General features: G+C 51.8%; 1 protein-coding gene across 1 annotated transcript; it reads right to left on the minus strand.

The window, feature by feature from the left end:
* Positions 1-5,704: 5,704 nt before the first annotated feature.
* On the minus strand, positions 5,705-15,465 carry TENT5B (terminal nucleotidyltransferase 5B; the record flags this gene model as incomplete). Its single annotated transcript, XM_080690953.1, has 2 exons — positions 14,995-15,465; positions 5,705-6,724 (listed from the first exon to the last, which is right to left on the minus strand). The coding sequence occupies exons 1-2, from the start codon at positions 15,262-15,264 to the stop codon at positions 5,705-5,707; spliced, it is 1,290 nt and encodes a 429-aa protein (XP_080547079.1). The 5' UTR covers positions 15,265-15,465.
* Positions 15,466-20,708: the final 5,243 nt, after the last annotated feature.

Below are 20,708 nucleotides of genomic sequence, written 5' to 3' on the forward strand. Positions count from 1 at the left end.
GCAACCCAGATCTGTAGAATTCTTCTAAGTGAATGTCCATTGAATCGGTCCCCTGACATACACATTCAGGTAGAATAAATTTCAATAATGTAAGGCTAAGGCATGTTTCTGTTGGTCGGTCGGTCGGTTGGTAGGTACTGGGGATTAACCCAGGGGCATTCTACCTCTGATCTACATCTCCGTCCTTTTGTTTCTTTGGTGGTACTGGGGATTGGGCCCAGGGGTATTCTACCTCTGAGCGGCACCAGCCCTATCCTTATCTTGAAACAGGGCCTCACTAAGTTGCCGAAGTTGGCCACGAACCTGTGATCCTTCTCTTTCAGCTTCCCAAGTACTGGGATTACAGGGGTGTACCACCACACCTGGCAGTGAGCTACACTTATTAAGAAACTAAGGAGGGGCTGAGGATGTAGGTCAGTGGTAGAGCACTTGCCTAGCGCGTATGAGGCCCCTGGTTCCATCCCAAGCCCTGGAAAAGGAAAAGAAGGGAAGAAACAGAAATTAACCAGGGACAGTGTCTCCCTTGGGCTCCTGAGGGTGGGAAGGCTTTCCAGCCCTGTGCTGGAGGGGCAGGTGAGGGTGCTGCCAGGACCAGGACGTGGCCTTCCGCCGGGGGCTGGGCCAGCCATGGCAACCTGGTAGGGAGGGAGCATGGGACCTAGCACCTTCTCTCTCCAGCCTCCTTGCCAGCTTCTCGTGAAACCCAACAGGGAACAAGGGAACCACTGATGCCATCCATAGATGATAGCCTCCCCAGGCCCAGAGCTGGACAGAGGAGGATGGAGAGTGGTCTGGAGGGCAGACCCACCATGTCTGTCTAGAGCGCCCTTCCCCGAGGTCCATGGTGCTGTTTCTTCCCCCCTGGAAAGGGTGGGGGGCTATGAGTTGTTGCTGGGGTGAACAGAGCGGTTGCAAGGTGGAGGACGGGGGTTTCCCTCCCTCAGCTGTTCTGATTTTTTGGGGGGTGGGGATGGGTACTGAGCATTGAATCTAATCTACCACTAAGCTATACTTCCATTTTATTTATTTATTTATTTATTTATTTATTTATTTATTTATTTATTTATTTATTTATGCTACTGGGGATGGGACCCAGGGACAGGACATTCTACCTCCAAGCTACAACCCTAGCCCTATTTTTTATTCTTTATTTTGAAACAGGGTCTCCTCTCACTGAGCTGCAGAGGGCCTCACTAAGTAGCTAAGGCTGTCCTTGAATCACGATCCTCCTGTCTCAGCCTCCCAAGTGCTGGGATTGCAAGCATGCACCACCACGCCCGGCTCCATTTTATTTTTAATTTTGACACAGAGTCTCCTTAAATTACTGAGGATTGGCCTCCCACTTACAATCCTCCTGTCTCAGCCTCCCAAGTGCTGGGATTCCAGGTGTGTGTCACAGCGCCTGGCTCCCTAGTTGGCTGTGGTTTCCAGTTCCTGATTCCCCCTGGTCCTGGCATCTTGCTCTGTAAATTGTCCACAGAAGAAAGATGTCAGCCACTGACTCAGTGTTTTTCTCAGTTCTGGAAACACCGCACCACTCCCACACACACCCACAGGCACGCTGTTGCCACCACAGGCCCCGGACAGTCACCACAAGCCACGATTAGTGTCACATGTACATCAAGAAAATGTGCATCTTGGCACATTACTCTGCCGGTCACATAAAATGACAAATGTCATGGTAATGTGAAACATGCCCTGCCACATCTAGGTACAGTAGACACACTGTCACAATCATCCACAGGAAATCAAAGCCAACGAGGGGGCCAGGACCCTAGGGACGAGGTGGTACAAAACACCTCCCTGGGCCAGACAGACCTCCTTGTCCTTGCCGCACTGGGGATGGAGCCTGGAGAGGTTCTACCTCCAGGCTACACCCCCAGACCTATTTCATATTCTTTATTTTGAACAGGGGCTAAGTTGCAGAGGGCCTCATAAAGTAGGTGAGGCTGGCAGTGAACCTACTTTCCTCCTGTCTCAGCCTCCCAAATACTGGGATTACAAGTGTGCACCACCACACCTGGCTTATTTTTCATGTGAAACAGGGTCTCACTCAGTTACTAAGACTGCCCTCAAACTTGTGATCCTCCTATTTCAGCCTCCCAAATACTGAGATTGCAGGCATGGACCATTATGCCTGGTTCCTTGTCCTCCCCTCCCCCTTTTTTGTGGTATTGGGTATGAGCCCAGGGGCATTTTACCTCTGAACTACACTCCCAGCCCTAATTTTATTTTTTATTTGGAAACAAGGTCTCACTAGGTTGCTCAGAGCCTTGCTACATTGCTGAGGCTGGCTGCAAACCTGAGATCCTCCTGTCTCAGTCTTCCAAGTATTGGGATTTCAAGCCTGTGCCACCCCACCTGGTTTCCTTGTCCTTTTTGACCTCAGTTTTCTTGCCTGCAAAGTAATAATACAGGAATACTTGTTCATTTCTCTCTTTTCTTTCTTCGGTACTGGGTATCAAATCCAGGAACATTCTGCCTCCAAGCTACACCCAGCCCTTTTATTTTTTATTTTGCAATAGGGTCTCTAAATTACTGGGACTGGTCTTGAACCTGCAACCCTCCTGTCTCAGCCTCCCAAGTACTGTCATTACAAGTGTGCGTGACCACACCTACTTCTCTGTCTTGTGGAGAGGACAGTCCTGAAGCGGAGCCAGTGCTTGGCCTGGGGTAGAGAGCAGGCCAGATGGAAGCTGTTACTTCGAATGGTCTCACTTGCCCCTGGCTCCACTCAGCACCCGCGGGCACACACCTGCCCAGGGCCGGCCAGGCTCCCTTGGGCGATTGCGCCCCCTTAGACACGCCTGTCGCCACGTGTGCACCACAGCTGCCCAGGCCAGCAGCCTGCCCTGGCATCCCCATGGCCTGCTTTCCATATGCCTTTGTACCACTGAGTGCCATTTTTCACTGAGGTGCACCTTGTTCCCTTAAATTTGCAAACCCCAGCACTTCTAATCCCTTACCTCGCTCTTTGTATGTTTATGCATCACTGACCTTCTAAGGCCACATCATTTACTTTGTCTGCCTCATTAGAATGTAATTTTCACAAGGTTAAGGAAGTCCATGCCATCCGATGTATTCCCCACTCCTAGGATGGTACCTGCACTGATGGCTGGATGCGTACGTGTGCACACATGCTGCATAGGTTTCCAGTGTCCTCACCCCCTAACAAGCACATCCAGGTGCACCCCACTCCCATCCCAATGAGCCAAGCTGTTCATATTGTAACCCCCTCATGCCCAGGTTCAGATGGTCAAGTCAGGAAGTGGGCAAACTTTGGCCCTTCTAGGTGGGCATAACTGAGGTGGGGGACTACGTTGTCCCAAAGGAGGACAGCCTTAGCCAGTGGTGATAGAGCACGCTGGTAATCCCAGTACTTGGGAGGCTTAGATAGGAGGACCACAGGTTCGAGGCCAGCTTTAACAGCTTAGTGAGGCTCTCAGCCACCTAATGAGACTTTTTTTTTTTTTTTTTGGTAGTACTGGAGATCAAACTCAGGGGCATTCTACCTCCAAGATTCACCCTCAGCCCTTATTTTTATTTTGAAACAGGGTCTCACTAAATTGCTGAGGCTGGCCTTGAATCTGTGATCCTCCTGTCTCAGCTTTCCAAGTACTGGGATTACAGGTGTGCACCACCGTGCCTGGCAGTATTTCTTAACTGCCCTTTTGGCCATTCAGGGCTCAGCAGGGACCCACGGAGCAGGCGAGGCAGCTGGACTCCCCTGGTGACCTCAGGCCTCCTGGATGGCCTTGTTTTCCCCTCCCTGGTTGGGGCCTCAAAGCCACCACTTCAGAGGCTCCTAATGAGGCTGAATATCTTAAGGGCTTTACAATCCCTGGATCAAAGAGACCAGGTAACAGTGGGCAGCATCCAGGGGTGAGTGGCCAATGCCCTGAGGGAACAGCTCCCCAGCTGACCTGGCACTGCCCAGTAGACCCTACGAACAGTGTGAGCTGGAGCACACCCATCTGCACTTGGAAACAAGGAGGAAGTCTCTCTCAGGCAGGGAAACCCCACCTGGGCTCTGGGGGCCTTAGAAGCCCCCCAGTCTCAGCTGCCATTCCCAGAGGGGCCTTTGCTCCAGATTCACCCAGCTCTTTCCCCACCTGCTCCCTGGGGAGACAAAGGGTGGGCAGGGCTGGAGTCAAGAACCCTGGGCACTGGAGGGTAAGGTCAGATCTGGGGCTACTGCAACCCCAGGAAGAAACCCGGAAGAAAAGGAAAAAGTATTTCCTCCTCCTAGACTGGCTGAGGGCAGGCGCAGAACGCATGGATGGACAAGAGCCCTGGGTTACTGTGGTCAGGCTGGGGCTGGTGTGGAGGAGAGGGGGGCCCAGACCTCAAGCCCTGCTCCTCCTACGGCAGGAGCCACACTGACTGGGCGATCCCTGTCTCTGGAGAAAGCAAGCCACCAGGCTCTGTGTAGACAATCTTTATTGGTAGGTAATAGGAGTGCAAAATAAATCCAGGGGAATGGAAAGGAGGTGGGGGTATGGCTCGCCCCAGTATTAGAATCCTCTAATTATACCGGTGGGGCAGAAACACTCGGCTGTGGCAGACTGGGGCCCAGCAACCACCAAAGAACAGGCTCCTGGGCAGCCGGTGGTGACGCTGCTTAGGGAGAGTGCGCTGGGCAGCATGGCTGTCTTCCAGCTGCTCGGCTCCTGCACACTGCAGCCCCTCGAAAAGACTTCACAGCTTGGGGTACAGGTTTCAGGAGACTGAGCTACACCCATCCCTCCCAAGCCCAGGTTTAAGTCTGTTTCCCTTATCCCAGTGATTAGTCACGCTGGATCACCAGGCTCTGCTAGTGGTCCAGCCCCACCCCAAGTGGGTCCTCACCACCAGGTACTACACTTGAGCCAGCGTGTGGCCTAACCCTAGACAATGAGATTTTTTTTTTTTTTTGGTACTGGGGATTGAACCCAGGGGCATTCTACCTCTGAGTTTTACCCCCAGGCCCATTTTATTTTTTTTTTTTTTACTTATTTTTTATGGTACTGGGGATGAAACCCAGGAGCATTCTGCCTCTGAGCTACACCCCCAGTCCTATTTTTTTATTCTTTATTTTTAAACAGGCTCTAAGTTGCAGAAGGCCTCTCACTAAGTAGCTGAGGCTGGCCACAAACCGTGATCCTCCTGTCTCAGCCTCCTAAGTACTGGGATTACAAATGTGCGCCACCAGACCCGGCTCTATTTTATTTTTTCATTTTGAAACAGGGTCTTACCAAGTTTTGGAAAGCCTCGCTATGTTGCTGAGGCTGGCCTCAAACCTGTGAAGGTCCTGTCTCAGCCTCCCAAGTACTGGGATTACAAGTGTGTGCCACTGCGCTCAGCTCAGATCCTCTCTAAGCTGTGAAAATCAACACAAGGTCCTGGGCATCCAGACTACACCCCAAACTTGCTTTGTCTTCTGAAGGCAACTGACCCTCAAGACAAGTAGTCCCTGTACCCCACAATCCTGCTGGCCCAGAAGTGTGGTGCGGTGACCAAGAGTCTTCCGGCCAAGAACCCTGGCTTGGCCTCGAGCCCACAGGGGCCTCGCTCAGGGAAGTCTGGTCTGTTCAATTGAAGGCCCAGGCCTGAAGCAGCGCTGGGAAGCTGGCACAGGCTGCTCGTTTCTGACCACACTGTCCGCGTGTTCCTGGTGACCCCAGCCCAGCCCGGGAGGCCGAGTTCTTTCTGGCCAGGGTCTGAGTCAGTTACAGGGCAGCCAGGTGGGATAGGAGTGGGCCCGAGCCAGCAGGGGCTGCATGGGGGTCACGTAGTAGTTGACAGAGGCCGGCACCACCCCGTCGGGGCCTGGGGGACACCAGGCCAGGGCGGCGGCAGCGGCCGGGCCCTGCTCAGCCAGCGCCTGCAGCGCCAGCGTGGCGATGAGGTCCAGCGTCTGGCGGCGCTCATGGTTCATGAGGCACACGGTGCTCTCGTTGACCACCTGGTGCAGCGTCACCAGGCAGGCGTACCTGCGGGCCGCGTCCGCCCCGCCGAAGTGGGCCTCCAGGTAGCGCTCCAGCATGCGCCGCTGCTCCCCCAGGTCGGGGAAGTCGATGAAGAAGCGGGAGCACATGTACCGCTGCAGGGCGCGCACGTCGGTGCTGGGCCTCGGCCGGAAGCCCCGCACCAGGAGGTGGCAGTACTTGAGGAGGCCACCGCCGCGGATCTCCTCGGGGCTGCGCGTGGCGATGACCCGGTGCCGCAGGTGCTCCAGGGCCTCGGCGAAGTCCCCGTACAGGCTCTCACCTGTCACGGTGGGGTGGAAGGCCTCGGACATGGGCGTGGACGAGCACTGGCCGAAGAGCAGGAGCGAGTCCAGGACGATCTGGAAGGAGTCCACGCTGAACTCGAACTGGCGCCTCACGGAGGCCACGAACTTGAGCTCCACGTTCTTGCCGCTCTTGTTGGACAGCGAGATGAGGCTCCAGCGGTCTGTGTCCGTGCACACCTTCACCAGCTTCTGCACGTAGGCGTCTTTGAGCGTCAGAGGCGTGATCTTGGCCCGGCTCACACCGGCCGGCAGGAAGTCCAGCAGGCAGGCCAGTACCACTGCCTTGGTGAGCTGGAAGGATGTCTCGCTGGGCAGGTCTACCCGGAACACGAGGTCCAGGTCCTTGTAGCCCAGGCCACTCTCCGGGTGCAGCACGTGGCTGGCAGCCGAGCCGTGCAGCCGCACACTGTGCACGCGGAGCCCCCGCTCCTCCAGGCTGCTGCGGACCACCTGCGAGGAGGCAAGAGAGGTGTCAGTTAGCCAGGGCTCCCCGTCTGCACCTAGAAGGACTCGTAGGCAGTTACCACAGTGACATGTCTACTGGTGACCGAAGTCATCTAACTTTCTAGGCCTCGATTGCCAATCTGGAAAATGGCCCACTTGAAGATTGACCCGTGAAAACAGCAGTAATAAAAGCAAACACAGCATAGAATTATGCCTGGACTTAGAATTCGGTACACGGGTTGGGTGTGGTGGCGCAGGCTCGTAATCCCAGCATTTGGGAGGCTGAGACAGGAGCAACCGGGTTCGCGGACAGCCTCAGCTACTACTTAGTGAGGCCCTTTGCAACTCAGTGAGAACCTGTTTCAAAATAAAAGAATAAAAAATAGGGCTAGGGGTATAGCTCAGAGGTAGAATGCCTGTGGGTTCCATCCCCAGTACTGAAAAAATAAAATAAAATAGGCCAGGCGTGGTGGCACATTTGTAATCCCAGTACTTGGGAAACTGAGATAGGAAGATTACAGGTTTGAGGCTGGCCTCAGCTACTTAGTGAGGCCCTCGGCAACTTATTGAGACCATATCAAAATAATAAAAAATAGAGCTGGGGTAGGTGGAATGCCCCTGGGTTCAATATCCAGCACCAAAAAACCCCCAAAACACCACCAATACAAGGGCTGGAGGTGTAGCTTAGGGGCAGAGAACCCCTGGATTCAACCTTCAGTACAAAGAAGCCAGGCATGGTGGCACACATCAATAATCTTCAACACCCCCCACAAAAAAGACAAATTTAATCTTCACAATAGCCCTGTGAGGAGTAGAAACCATTACTCCCGCCTCATAGATGAAAAAATAGAAGCACAGAGAGGCCTAGTGTTGCCCAGTCACAAAGCTGGGAATTAAACTTAGAGTCCATTTCTTTTTGTGTGTGTGCTGTACAGGGGATGGAACCGAGGGGCTTTCTACCTCCGGGCTACACTCCCAGACCTATTTTTTATACTTTATTTGAAAACAGGGTCTCACTAAGTTGCTGAGAGCCTCACTAAGTAGCTGAGGCTGGCTTCGAACCCGTGCGATCCTCCTGTCTCAGCATCCCAAGCGTGGGGATTACAAGCGTGCACCACCACGCCCAGCTTAAAGTCCATTTCTTAACTCCTTATTCTACCTCTCCACTGCATGTATGTCTGTGCATGTGCAAGTGTGCATGCTCTTAGAATCTGAACCCATGGACATTCTACTTGCGGGTCTGGGGATGGAACCCGGGGCATTTGACCTCCAACCTACATCTCCTGCCCTATTTTTTTATTCTTTTTTTTTTTTTTATTTATTTTTTTGGAAACAGGGTCTCACAGAGTTGCGGAGGGCCTCACTAAGTAGCTGAGGCTGTCCACAAACCGCAATCCTCTGGTCTCAGCCTTCCAAATGCTGGGATTACAAGCGTGTGCCACCACGCCTGGCTTCCCAGCCTTTTTTATTTTGAATCTAGGTCTAAGTTGCTGAAGGTCTTGGTTTTGTTTTTTTCCCCTTGTGGTACTGGGGATTGAATCTTAGGGGTGTTCTACCTCTGAATTATACCCCAGTCCTATTTTATTTTTTGGTGCTGGGGTTGAACTCACTGGCATTCTACCTCTGAGCTATAACTCTGGCCCTATTTTATTTTTTATTTTGAAACAGGGTCCAAGTTGCAGAGGGCCTCACTAAGTTGCTGAGGCAGACCTCAAACAAGCAATCCTCTTGTCTCAGCCTCCCAAGTATTGGTATTATAAGCCTATTTTATTTTTTATTTGGAAACAGAGTTTTACTAGCTTGTTGAGAGTCTCAGTTGCTGAGGCTGGTCTTGAACCTATGATTCTCCTGTCTCAGTTTCCTAAGTACTGGGATTCAGATGTGAGCCACCACACTTGGCTTCACTCTACCTCTCTAAAACTACAAGTGAAATGCTTAGTATTGTGGGTACTGCACTAACTGCTCAAATGTGCTGGGAGTGTAGACAGTGGTTCCCATGCATCACCACTTTAGGCTTTACGACAATCCTATGGTGACTATTACTGTCCCAGTTGACAGATGGGGACCTGAGGTTAAGAAACGTGTCCAAGCGGGGTGCGGTGGCGCACGCTTGTAATCTCAGCGCTCGGAAGGCTCAGACAGGAGGATCGCACAGGTTCGAAGCCAACCTCAGCTACTTGGTGAGGCACTCAGCAACTTAGTGAGACCCTGTTTTCAAATAAAGTATCAAAATCGGTCTGGGAGTATAGCCCTGAGGTAGAGAAGCTGGCTCCACCAAAAAAAAAGTTCAGAGCTGGGCGTGGTGACTGTATACTAGTAATCTTAGTACTTGGGAGGCTAGAGAATTGCAAGTTCGAGGCCAGCCTTAGCTATTTAGTGAGGACCTTTGCAACTTAGTGAGACCTTATTTCAAAATCAAGAATAAAAAATAGGGTTGGGAGCTGGGCGTGGTGGTGTACACTTGTAATCCCAGCATTCGGGAGGTTGAGGCAGGAGGATCGTGGTTCGCAGACAGGCTCAGCTACTTAGTGAGCCCCTCTACAACTCAGTGAGACCTTGTTTCAAAATAAAGAATAAAAATTAGGGCTGGGGTGTAGCTCGGAGGTTGAATGCCCCTGGGTTCCATTCTTAGTACTGCAAAAAAAGAAAAAGAGAAAGAAAGAAGATAGATAGATGCCCAAGCCAGGCATGGTGGCACATACCTGTACTCCTAGTACTTGGGAAGCTGAGACAGGAGGGTCATAGGTTTGAGGCCAGCCTCATCAATTTAGCAAGGTCCTTTGCTACTTAGTGAAACTTTTTTTTTTTGGTGGTACTGGGGTTCCTGGAAACTCTTCTACCTCTGGCTACACTCCCAGACATATTTTTATGCTTTTTTTTATTCGGAAACGGGGTCTCTTAAGCCAGCGCGGCTGGCTTCAAACCTATGCGATCCTCCTGTCTCCGCCTCCCAAGTGCAGGGATTACAAGCATGCGCCACCACGCCCAGCAGTGAAACTGTTTCTAAATAAAAAATAAAATGCCTGGGCATAGTGACACATGTCTGTAATCCTAGTACTTGAGATGTTGAGACAGGATGATCACAGGTTTGAGGACAGCCTCAGCCAAGTAGACTCTCAGCAAGCTAGTGAGATCCTGTTTCAACATAGAAATAAGAGCCGGGCGTGGTGGCGCACGCTTGTAATCCCAGAGTTTGGGAGGCTGAGACAGGAGGATCACACAGGTTTGAAGCCAGCCTCAGCTACTGAGTGAGGCTCTCAGCAACTTAGTGAGATACTGTTTCCAAATAAAGTATAAGTCTGGGAGTATATCCTGGAGGTAGAAAAGCCCCTGGGTTCCACCCCCAGTACCACAAAAAAATTAAAAAAAATAAAAAATTAAAAAAAAATAAAGTAGGGCAAATAGGTCTGGGGGATGTATAGCTTGCAAGTAGAATGCCCCTGGGTTCAACCTATGTTACCACAAAAAGTAAATACATCATAAAAGCTGGGCCTAGTGGTACACGCTGATAATCCTGGTACTTGAAAGGCTGAAAAAGGAGTATTGCAGGTTTGAGGACACCTTCAGCAAGTAGTGAGACTTCTGTCAACCGAGTGAGACTCTCTTTTGTTCCCTGGAACTGGGGATTGAACCTGGGGGCATTCTACCTCTGAGCTACACCCCAGGCCTATTTGTTATTCTTTACTTTGAAATAGAGTCTCACTAAATTGCAGAGGGCCTCACTAAGTAGCTGAGGCTGGCTGCAAACCTGTGATCCTTCTGTCTCAGCCTCCCAAGTACTGGGATTGTAAATATGTGCCACCATACCTGGCTTGAGACCTTGTTCTGAAAACAAATATAAAAGTAGGGCCGGGGGTTTAGCTTGGAGGTAGAATGTCCCTGGGCTTAGTCCCCAGTACCACAAAAAATTAAAAATAAAATAAAAAGCTAGGTTTAAGCCCAGCCTCAGCAATTTAGTGAGATACTGTTTCCAAACAAAAAATAAAATAGGACTGAGGGTATAGCTTAGAGATAGAATGCCCCTGAGTTTAATCCCAGTACCACAAGAAAAAAAAAGGGAAAGAAAGATGTCCAAAGTCAGAGTCACCAGGCTAAGACTAAGAACCCAGACTGGTGGAATTGCTAAATCTATGCATATTCCTTTAATGATGGCAGACAATCTATTCCATCCTTTCAAGGACCCAGTGAGTCAATACTATACTCATTTTGCAGACAAAGAAACTGAACTCCAAGGGAAGCTATTCAGAAATATCAGGGCTGAAAATTAAAAGCCTGACCCTTCCCCCTGGTGGGAGAGAGGTTCGGACCTAAGGAAGCCTCCCGAGCAAAGTGGGGAGAGATGGAGGGCCCTGTATGACAGCCCCTGGGGCACAGGAACAGGGTGGGTAAGACCGTAAGTCTTCGTGAACCTGGTCCTGTAGCTGCAGGCGTGCCCTGGTTCAAGACAGCGGGTGGGGAAAAGAGTGAAGCTGGGGGCCGGCGTTTTCAGTACCTCACACACTGTCTTGAAAGCGACCAGGCCGCATTCCTGTGCAGAGTGACTGTGCAGCCCCGCCTCTGCCAAGTCAGCGCCAGCTTGGGGCGGTTGTTCTGCCTCCCAGGGAATTACTGCAAAGAATGTACTAAGTGCTGAGGAGGCAAGCTGCCGCAGTGGGGCAATCAGGTGGGTGGCTCCCTCCAGGAAGGCTTCCGGGAGGAGTTGTCATGGCAATGGGGTTGGGAGTAAGCAACTGGCCATTAGCAATGTGCAAGGGCTGAGGTGGATGAGCCCAGAGAGTTGAGGCCAGCCTCTAGACCCCATCAGAATCTTCGGCAGGCTTGGGCTGGGGATGCAATGTCCGGGGTACTGTGTACCCTTAGCATGTGCAAGACCCTGGGTTCAACCTCAGCATACACACAGAAAAAAAAAAAAAAAAAAAAAAAAAAAAAAAAAAAAAAAAACACCCAAAAACAAAAAAACTAAGGGAACCAGGCATGGTGGCGCATGCCTGTAAATCCTAGTGCTTGGGAGGCTAAGACAGGAGGATCGCAGGTTCAAGACGAGCCTCAGCAACTTAGACCTTGCTTCAAAATTTAAAAAAAATAAAATAAAATCAGGCTGGGAGTGTAACTCTGGGGGAGAATACCCCAAAGTCTGTTGTCTTTTTTGTGTGTGTGTGCAGGTCTGGGGATGGAATCCAGGAGCATTCGACAACCAAGCTACACCACCAGCCCTACTTTTTATTTTTTGTTTTGAAACAGGGTCTTACTGAGTTGCAGAGGGCCTCAGTAAGTAGCTGAGGCTGGCCGCGAACCGCGATCCTCTGGTCTCGGCCTCCCAAATGCTGGGATTACAAGAGTATGCCACCACGCCTGGCTAGCCTGTTGTCTTTTTTTTTTTTTTAATTTTGGTGCCAAGGATCAAACTCAGGGCCTTGTGCATGCTAAATGCTTGCTCTGCCCCGGAGCCAATCCCCAGCCCAGACTATCCTCTTTCTACACAGGGTTCAGAAGGAACAGAGGCTAGAAACTAGTGTTCTAAGTCTCCTTCCCTTTAACATTTCCAAAATGAGGGCAGCCCTCAAGTCACTGAAGCCAAGAGTCAGCGTAGTTGGGGAGCAGGAAGGTGGGGGTGGGGGGTCCTCGGCCAGGCAAGGCCAGTCCTTGAGGCCGGCCTGTGGGATTTCTGACACCTATGCCTTGGTAGGCCAACGAAGTGGGATAAAGACCTTGGTCCAAGGACCCTGCTGGACCTGGAGGGCAGACCAGCCCTCTCCCTGAGTCCTATGAGAGCTGACTGGGCTTTCCTAGGTGCCAGCTCCTGCTCCTGGGCTGGTGCCCACCCTAGGGCATGGCATCTGGCCTGGTGAGTAGGTAGCAGTTCCCTCATTAAATCCCCTGCGTCAGGGCCATGGGGCCAGCTGTGTCAGCCAGCCAGCGGCTGTTGTCTGTTTCCCAGGTGTGACTACAGCCAGTTTGGCAGGCGGTCCCCAGATACCGCCACACCCAAGGAGACTCCTGAATCAGACTTTCCAGCCATGGAGGGGGCAGTGAATGCACCCTCCTTTCTCCTATGCCAAGGCCCTCACCAGAACCGCTCTCCCCTGGCCTGCTGCAGAGACCTGCAGAAGACTGACAGGTGTCAGCCAGCAGGCTCACAACAGCAGGCAGGCAGCCCCATCTAAGGGGCCCTCTGGCTGCAGCTGGAGGGATCCTAGGCAAAAGATTTGTTCAAGGTCACACAGCCAATAAGCAGTTGAGTTGAACTAGAACCAGGTCTCCCTGAGCTTGGTGGGGGGATCGGGGTGGGTCCCTTCTGCCCAGGTACAAGCATGTATGGTGTCTCTGGCTGCTCAGATTGCTGCACAGGCAAAGCCTGTGAGGTGCACAGGGAGAAGTTTGGATTCTTGAGCCATGGGACAACTCAGCACTGGTAAGAAACCTGAACCAGCACCGTCCCTCCCACCCCTGCTCATACCCCAACAGATCTGGATGCTGCCGGCTGCTGATTCTGGTCAGGAAAGACTTCCTTCCCTGTGGAAGTGGCCATACCGGCTGGGTACAGGCACCTGTGCCCCTGGGGTTCTGAACCCAGAAGGGGTGTTGACAAGCAGTCTGATCCATCCCCATTAGGTAGATGGGGGCACTGAGCCCAGCAAAGGAACTGACAATGGGCTGAGCTGATGTCCAATCTCTAGGTCGAGCTTTGAAGTCTCCGTACTCCCACCTCCAGCCAAGAGTTTCCTGTTGTGATACCTCTGAACCTAATCTGGGGGACACTAGACCACCATTACTGTGTGGTGAAGCCAGCTCCCCACTTGGCTGCAAGCATGTGAAGACAGAGGCCCGGTAGGTCCTAGTCACATCTGTGCCCCTAGTGTCCTACACAGGGCTTAGCATGAAGCAGATATTGAGTTTGGACCATACTTTTCCCTGCAGAGGGGAGTGGTCATACTGGGTGCTGCCTTCTCCTCCCCCCACGCCCAGGGGCCCCAAGGTTGACCCTATGTCCTGGGGAGACAAGATACTTGGCTGGTTTCCCAATCACCCAGATGACAGCAAGCAGGGAGGAATGTCTCCTGGAGCCCCACTGGGGCTGCCAGTGAGTCAGCCTGGGAGAATCTGCCCAGCCCCCTCCTGGTCCCCATTCCTGGTTCCTTGGGAGTGAGGGTGAAGTAACCCTCCAGCTGGACCCCCACTTCCCAGGCTGCAGGCTAAGGGGCAGGCGGCAGGGGGATGGCCTGCTTCACCTAGCCTGTATGAAAGTCTTTCGGCCTACAGGCATCCTTCATAGATTTTGTTTGTTCGTTTTTTCAGAGGACTCCCCAAAGACCTACATGTTGAGCTTGGGAGCCAGAGAAGGAGTAGGAAAACCGTGAACCTGCAGCAACCTGCTGCCAGGTAGGCCCAAGATTTCTTGGGTTTGATTTTTTACCTCCTGAGGTGATCTTGGATAACTCCCACCCCTCGAGGCCTCTGCTTCCTCAGTACAGCATGGGCACAATAATTATCTGCGGTATGCAGAGCATGGCCGGGCCTGGCTACCCAGATGAAAGAGCAGTTTTGGGTCATGGAGGGTCAGGTAAAGGGAAGAGCTGGAGTCGAAGGAGGAAGTGGTGGCCAGAATGCTCTCCTATTCCTCAGGGGAGGGATGGGCTCGGGGTCTGAGGCCTGGGCCTGCCTTAATTTCCAGTCTTGGGGAGGAAGAGGACAGCACCTAAGCTTAGGACACTTCTCGTTGCCCTCAGGGGTGGGGTCTTAGGCCTGACCTGGTGCTTAATTAATTTCCTCTGGCCACAACTCTGGTGAGGGCGAGGCAGTGGAATTTCTGGGTTTCTCCATCTAGCCACAGGTTCTTGAGTTAAGGGGTGTGAAAGCATAAGGACAGAGTGCCCCCAAAACACAGAGTGGGCAGGGGTAGGCAGCCCAGGGATGCTGGGTGGAGGAGAAGCTATTTTGGACCTAAGCACGCACTCTCCCCAAAGGGGACTGCCTGCCCTCCTCTGTCCTGGCCGGTTGGAGTCCCTCCCCTTGTCCCTCCCCCCTCCCAGCCTAGGCTTGAATGAGTATTGGTGGTGGTGGAGAATCAGGGCTCCCAGGGGCGGGAGACGGGAAAGGCAAGCGAGGAAGGTTTATTAGGTGCAGGGGGGAAGAGGTCTGGCTTAGCATTAATGCGCTGCGCAATTGCTCCAGCCCCCGTTCCCGTTCCTCTGTCCGGCAAATCGAACAAACTTCAGGTGCTGGTGAGCCTCGGGAGAGACCCACCCCCACCCCACCCCCGCCTAGAGCCCTCTCACCTGCACGATCTGCCGGGGCTGCACGCTCAGCGTGGGGAAGTTGCCGCGCCCGTGAATGGGAATGGGCTCGCTCAGGAGCGCGTCCAGCCGCTTCACCTGTGGCCAGCTCAGCCTGCTCAGGTGCCGTCCTGGGAAGGCCGATGGAGCCTCGGGGTCGGGGTCGGGGCCGCCGCCTGCCGGGGCCGCCGCAGCCACAGCCGGGCCCGCAGCCGTCCCCACCTGCGCGGCCGCCCGATCCGGGCGCTCGGCTCCGCTCTCGGACGGCATCATTCGCCCAGCCCCGGGCCCCGACGGCAGAAACCGGGGGTGGCTAAGGGGAGGAGGGCAGGGAGAGCGCTGGGCCGGGGCCGAGGCGGGGGGCGGGGGGCGGGACCGGGCGGCAGCGAGGGAACGCGGGGCGCTCCGCCGACGGCGACGACTCACCGACCCTGGAGCCTGCAGTCCCGGGCTCAGCCGGCTCTTATAGGCCGCGGGCGACGTGCCTATTGGCCCCCGCAGCAGTCATGCAACGGGAACCGCCCCGCCTCTCAATAGTCCTGCCATTGGTCAACAGAGTTTTGCACGTGAGTCCCTCTTCCTCAGGCAGATGCCGATTGGCTGGAAGACACGCCCCTGCCCCGCCCCCTTCCGAAGCTGAATTCCCTCCTTTGGTCTTTAAAGAGCTTCTGTTAACTGTGATTGGCCCTGGCGGGCCTGGACTTAAAGAAACGGCCTCCAAGGGCAGGCCGGAGGGAAGAGGTCTGTAGAGTTGGTAGCAGTCAGACCGCTGAGAAATCTGTATTTTTTTCTCCCCCTACGTTGGTAGAAATTGAGAAATCACTTGGTCTGCTCCTGGTCATCCGCTATTTTCAGAAGCCTAAAAGACCCTGCGCCACTTGCTCAGTTCCACGTGGCGCCCCTCCTGCTCGCCAGCAGCTTTCCAGAGTCAAGGAAAGGTAACGAGGTAGCCGCTTTTTAACTCGCTCTCTTGATTGGTTCTTGCCAACCACAGCTTGGCCGGCGTTCTCCTATCGTTTAGGTAAGCTAAAATCTGCTAGGGGTGAGGAGTGATTTCCTAACGTCTCCGGACAAGTGAGTGCTGCGGGCCGGGGTCCTGAGCTCCAGTTAAAGAATCAGTAGCCCAGCCTCTTCCCACCGCACACGGGCGGACCCTGGATCTTTCTGGGGCTGAAAGATGGATATGTTTATGTGTTTTTTCTCTCTCACTTTACAGAGCCTGGAGGCTGAGACTTATTATTATAGTTACTTTTGAATTCATGTTCATGTTTTCCCCAGATTTCAAATATATGTACTATAGGCCGGGCGTGGTGGCGCACATTTATAATCCCTGCGCTTGGGAGGCTGAGACAGGAGGAGGTTCAAAGCCAGCCTCAGCTACTTAGTGAGGCTCTCAGCAACTCAGGGAGACCCTGTTTCCAAATAAAATATAAAATAGGTCTGGGAGTGTAGCCTGGAGGTAGAAGGCCTCTGGGTTCCATTCCCAGTACCACCAAAAAAAAAAAAAAAAAAGCAAATATATGTACTGTGGCAAAAATCAGAAAGTGAGCCTATCTGATTCATCACCGCAGCATTTTTTCTTAAATATTATTCTCCTAATAATACATCAAATTAAATATTACTTTCCTGACATTCTATGATCACTCTACAGAAAGAGAAACCAAGACCTAAAAACAGTAAACTATATCCAAGGTCACCAGCCTCACTCCTACACATTTGGGGCCAGAACCCAAGAGCCTGGCCCTCAGGCTAGAGTGGCCCTTTCCTCTTTCTGGAGGCCAGCCCAAGCAAGATGCTACCTCTACCCCCATCCTCCATCTTGGAAGCCCTCAGAGAGGGGGACCTCTGCTTGTAGCACTGTTTGGCTATGTGACCTTGGGTAAGTCCCATCCACTCTCAAGGACCTTTGCTTGCTATTTCGTCCCTCCCCCCCTTGGCAGTACTAGTGATTGAACCTAGGCCCTCCCAATTGCCAGGGAAGCGCTCCACCACTGAGCTACATCCCCAGCCTTTTAAAAATTATTTATTTATTGTTTATTATTTTTATATATTTATTTTGCGGTACTAGAGGTGGAACCCAGGGGCATTCTACCTCCGAGCTGCACCCCCAGCCCTATTTTTTATTCTTTATTTTGAAACAGGGTCTCACTGAGTTTCAAAGGGCCTCAGTAAGTAGCTGAGGCTGTCCTTGAACCATGATCCTCCTATCTCAGCCTCCCAAATGCTGTGATTACAAGTGTGCCACCCCTGGCTCTTTTTTTATTTTGAGATTGGGTCTCCCTAAATTGCCCAGGCTGGGCTTGAACTTGTGATCCTATTATTTCAGATTCCTGAGTAGCTGGGATTACAGTTTTAGACCACCATTCCTGGCTTGTTTTACCTACTTTTGAAAGGTAAACAACAGATAGGGAATCTCCTTAAACTGGGTGTGGTGGCAGGAGCCTACAGTCCCAGTATTTAGGAAGCTGAGACAGGAGGATAGAAGGTTCAAGGACAGGCTCAGCAAATAGTGAGAGTCCTCAACCAAGTGAGACCCTGTTTCCAAATAAGAAATAAAAATTGGCCGGGCGTGGTAGCCCACGCTTGTAATCCCCACGCTTGGGAGGCAGAGACAGGAGGATCGTGTAGGTTCGAAGCCAGCCTCACTGGCTTAAGAGATCCTGTTTATACACACACACACACACACACACACACACACACACACACACACACACACTATGTGTGTGTATATATATATTATAGCTGGGCGTGGTGGCGCACGCTTGTAATCCCTGCACTTGGGAGGCTGAGACAGGAGGATTGTTGGAAGCCAATCTCAGCTACTTAGTGAGGCTTTCAGCAACTTAGTGATACCCTGTTTCCAAATAAAATACAAAAAAAAAAAAAAAACCTCCCTGAGGCTACTGATGAAAGGGCTTTAGCTTCAACCACAGCAGTGCCTCAGCCCCGGCTTCCATGCTGCCACAGAGGAAGGGAAAAAGGAAACTAAGCTGGGCGTGGTGGCCATGCTTGTAATCCCAGCATTTGGGAGGCTGAGACTGGGGGATCAAGGTTCGCGGACAGCCTCAGCTATTTAGTGAGGCCCTCTGCAACTCAGTGAGACTGTTTCAAAATAAAGAAGAAAAAATAGGGCAGGGGGTATAGCTCGGAGGTTGAATGCCCCTGGGTTCCATCCCCAGACCCGCAAAAAAAAAAAAGGAAACTAACATCGACTGAATTTCACACACTCAGCTCTCTTCCTAAGTGTATACTACTTGGGGCTGTGGGATCATTGTTCTCAATTTACAGATCAAGAGGCCAATGCTCAGAGCGGTCAAGTGATTTGCCCAAGGCCAGACAGCCACTAATTGGCAGGATGGGACTCAGATTCAGGTCTCCTGACTCCAGAGGACTGTTTTCAATTGCTTCTCTCTGAACAGTTGGCACAGATCAGAGTTATGCTTCAGCACAGCCCTGGCACACCCACAAGAACCACTCATTCATTCATTCACCATTTAGTCAACATATATATATTATACTAGTAGCATATATGCCTTTAGTCAATATATATATAACTAGTAGCTGCTAGTACATATACTAGGCAGCTACTAGTGTTTCAGGTTCTGAGCTAGGCCGAGCTGGGCCCTGAGGTAAGAGAGGCAAAGTCCTGGTCCTTCTAGAACTTACTTTTTTTTTTTTTTTTTTTTTTTTGCGGTACTGGGGATGGAACCCAGGGGCATTCTACCTCTGAGCTACACCCCCAGCCCTAGTTTTTATTCTTTATTTTGAAACAGGGTCTCACTGAGTTGCGGAAGGCCTCACTAAGTACCCAAGGCTGGCTGAGAACCCATGATCGTCCTGTCTCAGCGTCCCAAGTACTGGGATTCCAAGCGTGCGCCACCACTCCTGGCCCTTCTAGAACTTTCTGATGTAGAAAGACACTGGTGACGTAAATAAATACATTTCTGATAGTGCTAAGAAGAAAATAAAACAGGGTAATGGGAGAGAGGACATGTGTGGGTGTGTAAGAGAGAGAGGAGAAGCTGAGGGTATCTGTTCATCATTGGCTGCTGTGAGGGTGAAGGGCTCCCTGATGAGCTGACATTTTCCCGGGTCAGCTGGATCTACTCCAGGCTCTTCCCTGCGCTTGTCTCTGGACAGCCAGGGCAGCAGAAAGGGTACGAGGCTACTTGTTTCTAGAACCCTGGAGGCCCCAGCTAGGAGGAATATTCACACTCTTTTTATTTATTTTTATTTATTTATTTAGCAGTACTGGGATGGAACCCAGGGGCATTCTACCTCTGAGCTATACCCCCAGCCCTATTTTTTTCATTCATTGTTTTGAAATAGGGCCTCACTAAGTAGCTGAGGCTGGGAGCAAACCTACAATCCTCCTGTCTCGGCCTCCCAAGGGCTGGGATGACAAGCGTGCACCACCATGCCCACCTCACAGTCTTTTTGTTCACCCTCTTCTTAATTTATAGATGGGGAAACTGAGAGACAGCAGGAGGGGTTTACCCAGGGGAGTGAGCTGGAGCCCGTGCAGGGGCTGGGGCCTCCTGGAGCCGTGCTCACCCTATGTATTTGAATCAAGTTTTGGGGTTGTTTTTTTTTGGCACTGGGAATTGAACCCAGGGCTCTCCACCTCCAAGCTACACCCTCATCCTCCCCCTTTTCAATTTATTTTCAAACAGGGTCTCACTAGGGTGCCAAGAGTCTTACTAAGTTGCTAAGACTGGCCTCAGACCTGTGATCCTCCTGTCTCAGCCTCCCAAGTACTGGATTACAAGCATGCAGGCATGTACCACCATACCCAGCTCAAATTAGTTTTTTTGAGGAAATTCTGAGATCTCTTCCTCTCTCTTTCCTTCTATCTGGGCTAGGAAGAACAATTAGCAAACATGAGCATTCTGAGTCACCCTCCTGTTGACACTTCCCTTCCAAAGCTGGTTGTTTTCATGCTTGTCCAGTGGGACTGGCGGTGATTTGGGGATGTAGGAGGCGGAGAGGGGGCAGGGTATTCCCAGTAGAATCTCCGGAGACTAGTCTTTTTTTTTTTTTTTTTTTTGGTGGTGGTGGTACTAGGGATTGAACCCTCTGAGCTACACCTACAGCCCTGTTACTACTCTCCTCCTCCTCCTTCCCCCCTCTTCCTCCTCCTCCTCCTCTTCTTCCTCTTCTCCTCCCCCCTCCTCTCCCTCCTCCTTCCCCTCCCCCCCCTCCTCCTCCTTTTATGTGGTACTGGGGATGGAGCCCAGGGGGCATTCTACCTCCGAGATATACCCTCAGCCCTATTTTTTATTCTTTATTTTGAAACAGGGTCTCACTGAGTTGGGGGTTTCACTGAGTTGGGAAGGGCCTCGCTAGGTAGCTGAGGCTGTCCGTGAACCGTGATCCTCCTATCTCAGCTCCCAAATGCTGGGATATTAGACGCATGCACCACCACGCCCATCTTCCTCTGTTACCCTTTATTTATTTATTTTTTTTGTGGTACTGGATATTGAACTCAGGGACATTCTACCTCTGAGTTTTACTAAGGCTGGCTGCAAACCTGTGCTCCTCCTGTCTCAGCCTCCCAAGTACTAGAATTACAAGCGTGGACCGCAATGCCTGACTCAAATTTTCTATCTTAATTATGACTACAACTGATATTATTTATTTTTATTTTTTATTTTTTGTGGCACTGGGAATAGAACCCAGGGGCCTTCCACCTCTGGGCTACACTCCCAGATACTTTT

The sequence above is a fragment of the Muscardinus avellanarius genome (genome assembly GCF_963383645.1).
Source record: "Muscardinus avellanarius genome assembly, chromosome: 3".
Classification (NCBI taxonomy): Eukaryota; Metazoa; Chordata; class Mammalia; order Rodentia; family Gliridae; genus Muscardinus; species Muscardinus avellanarius.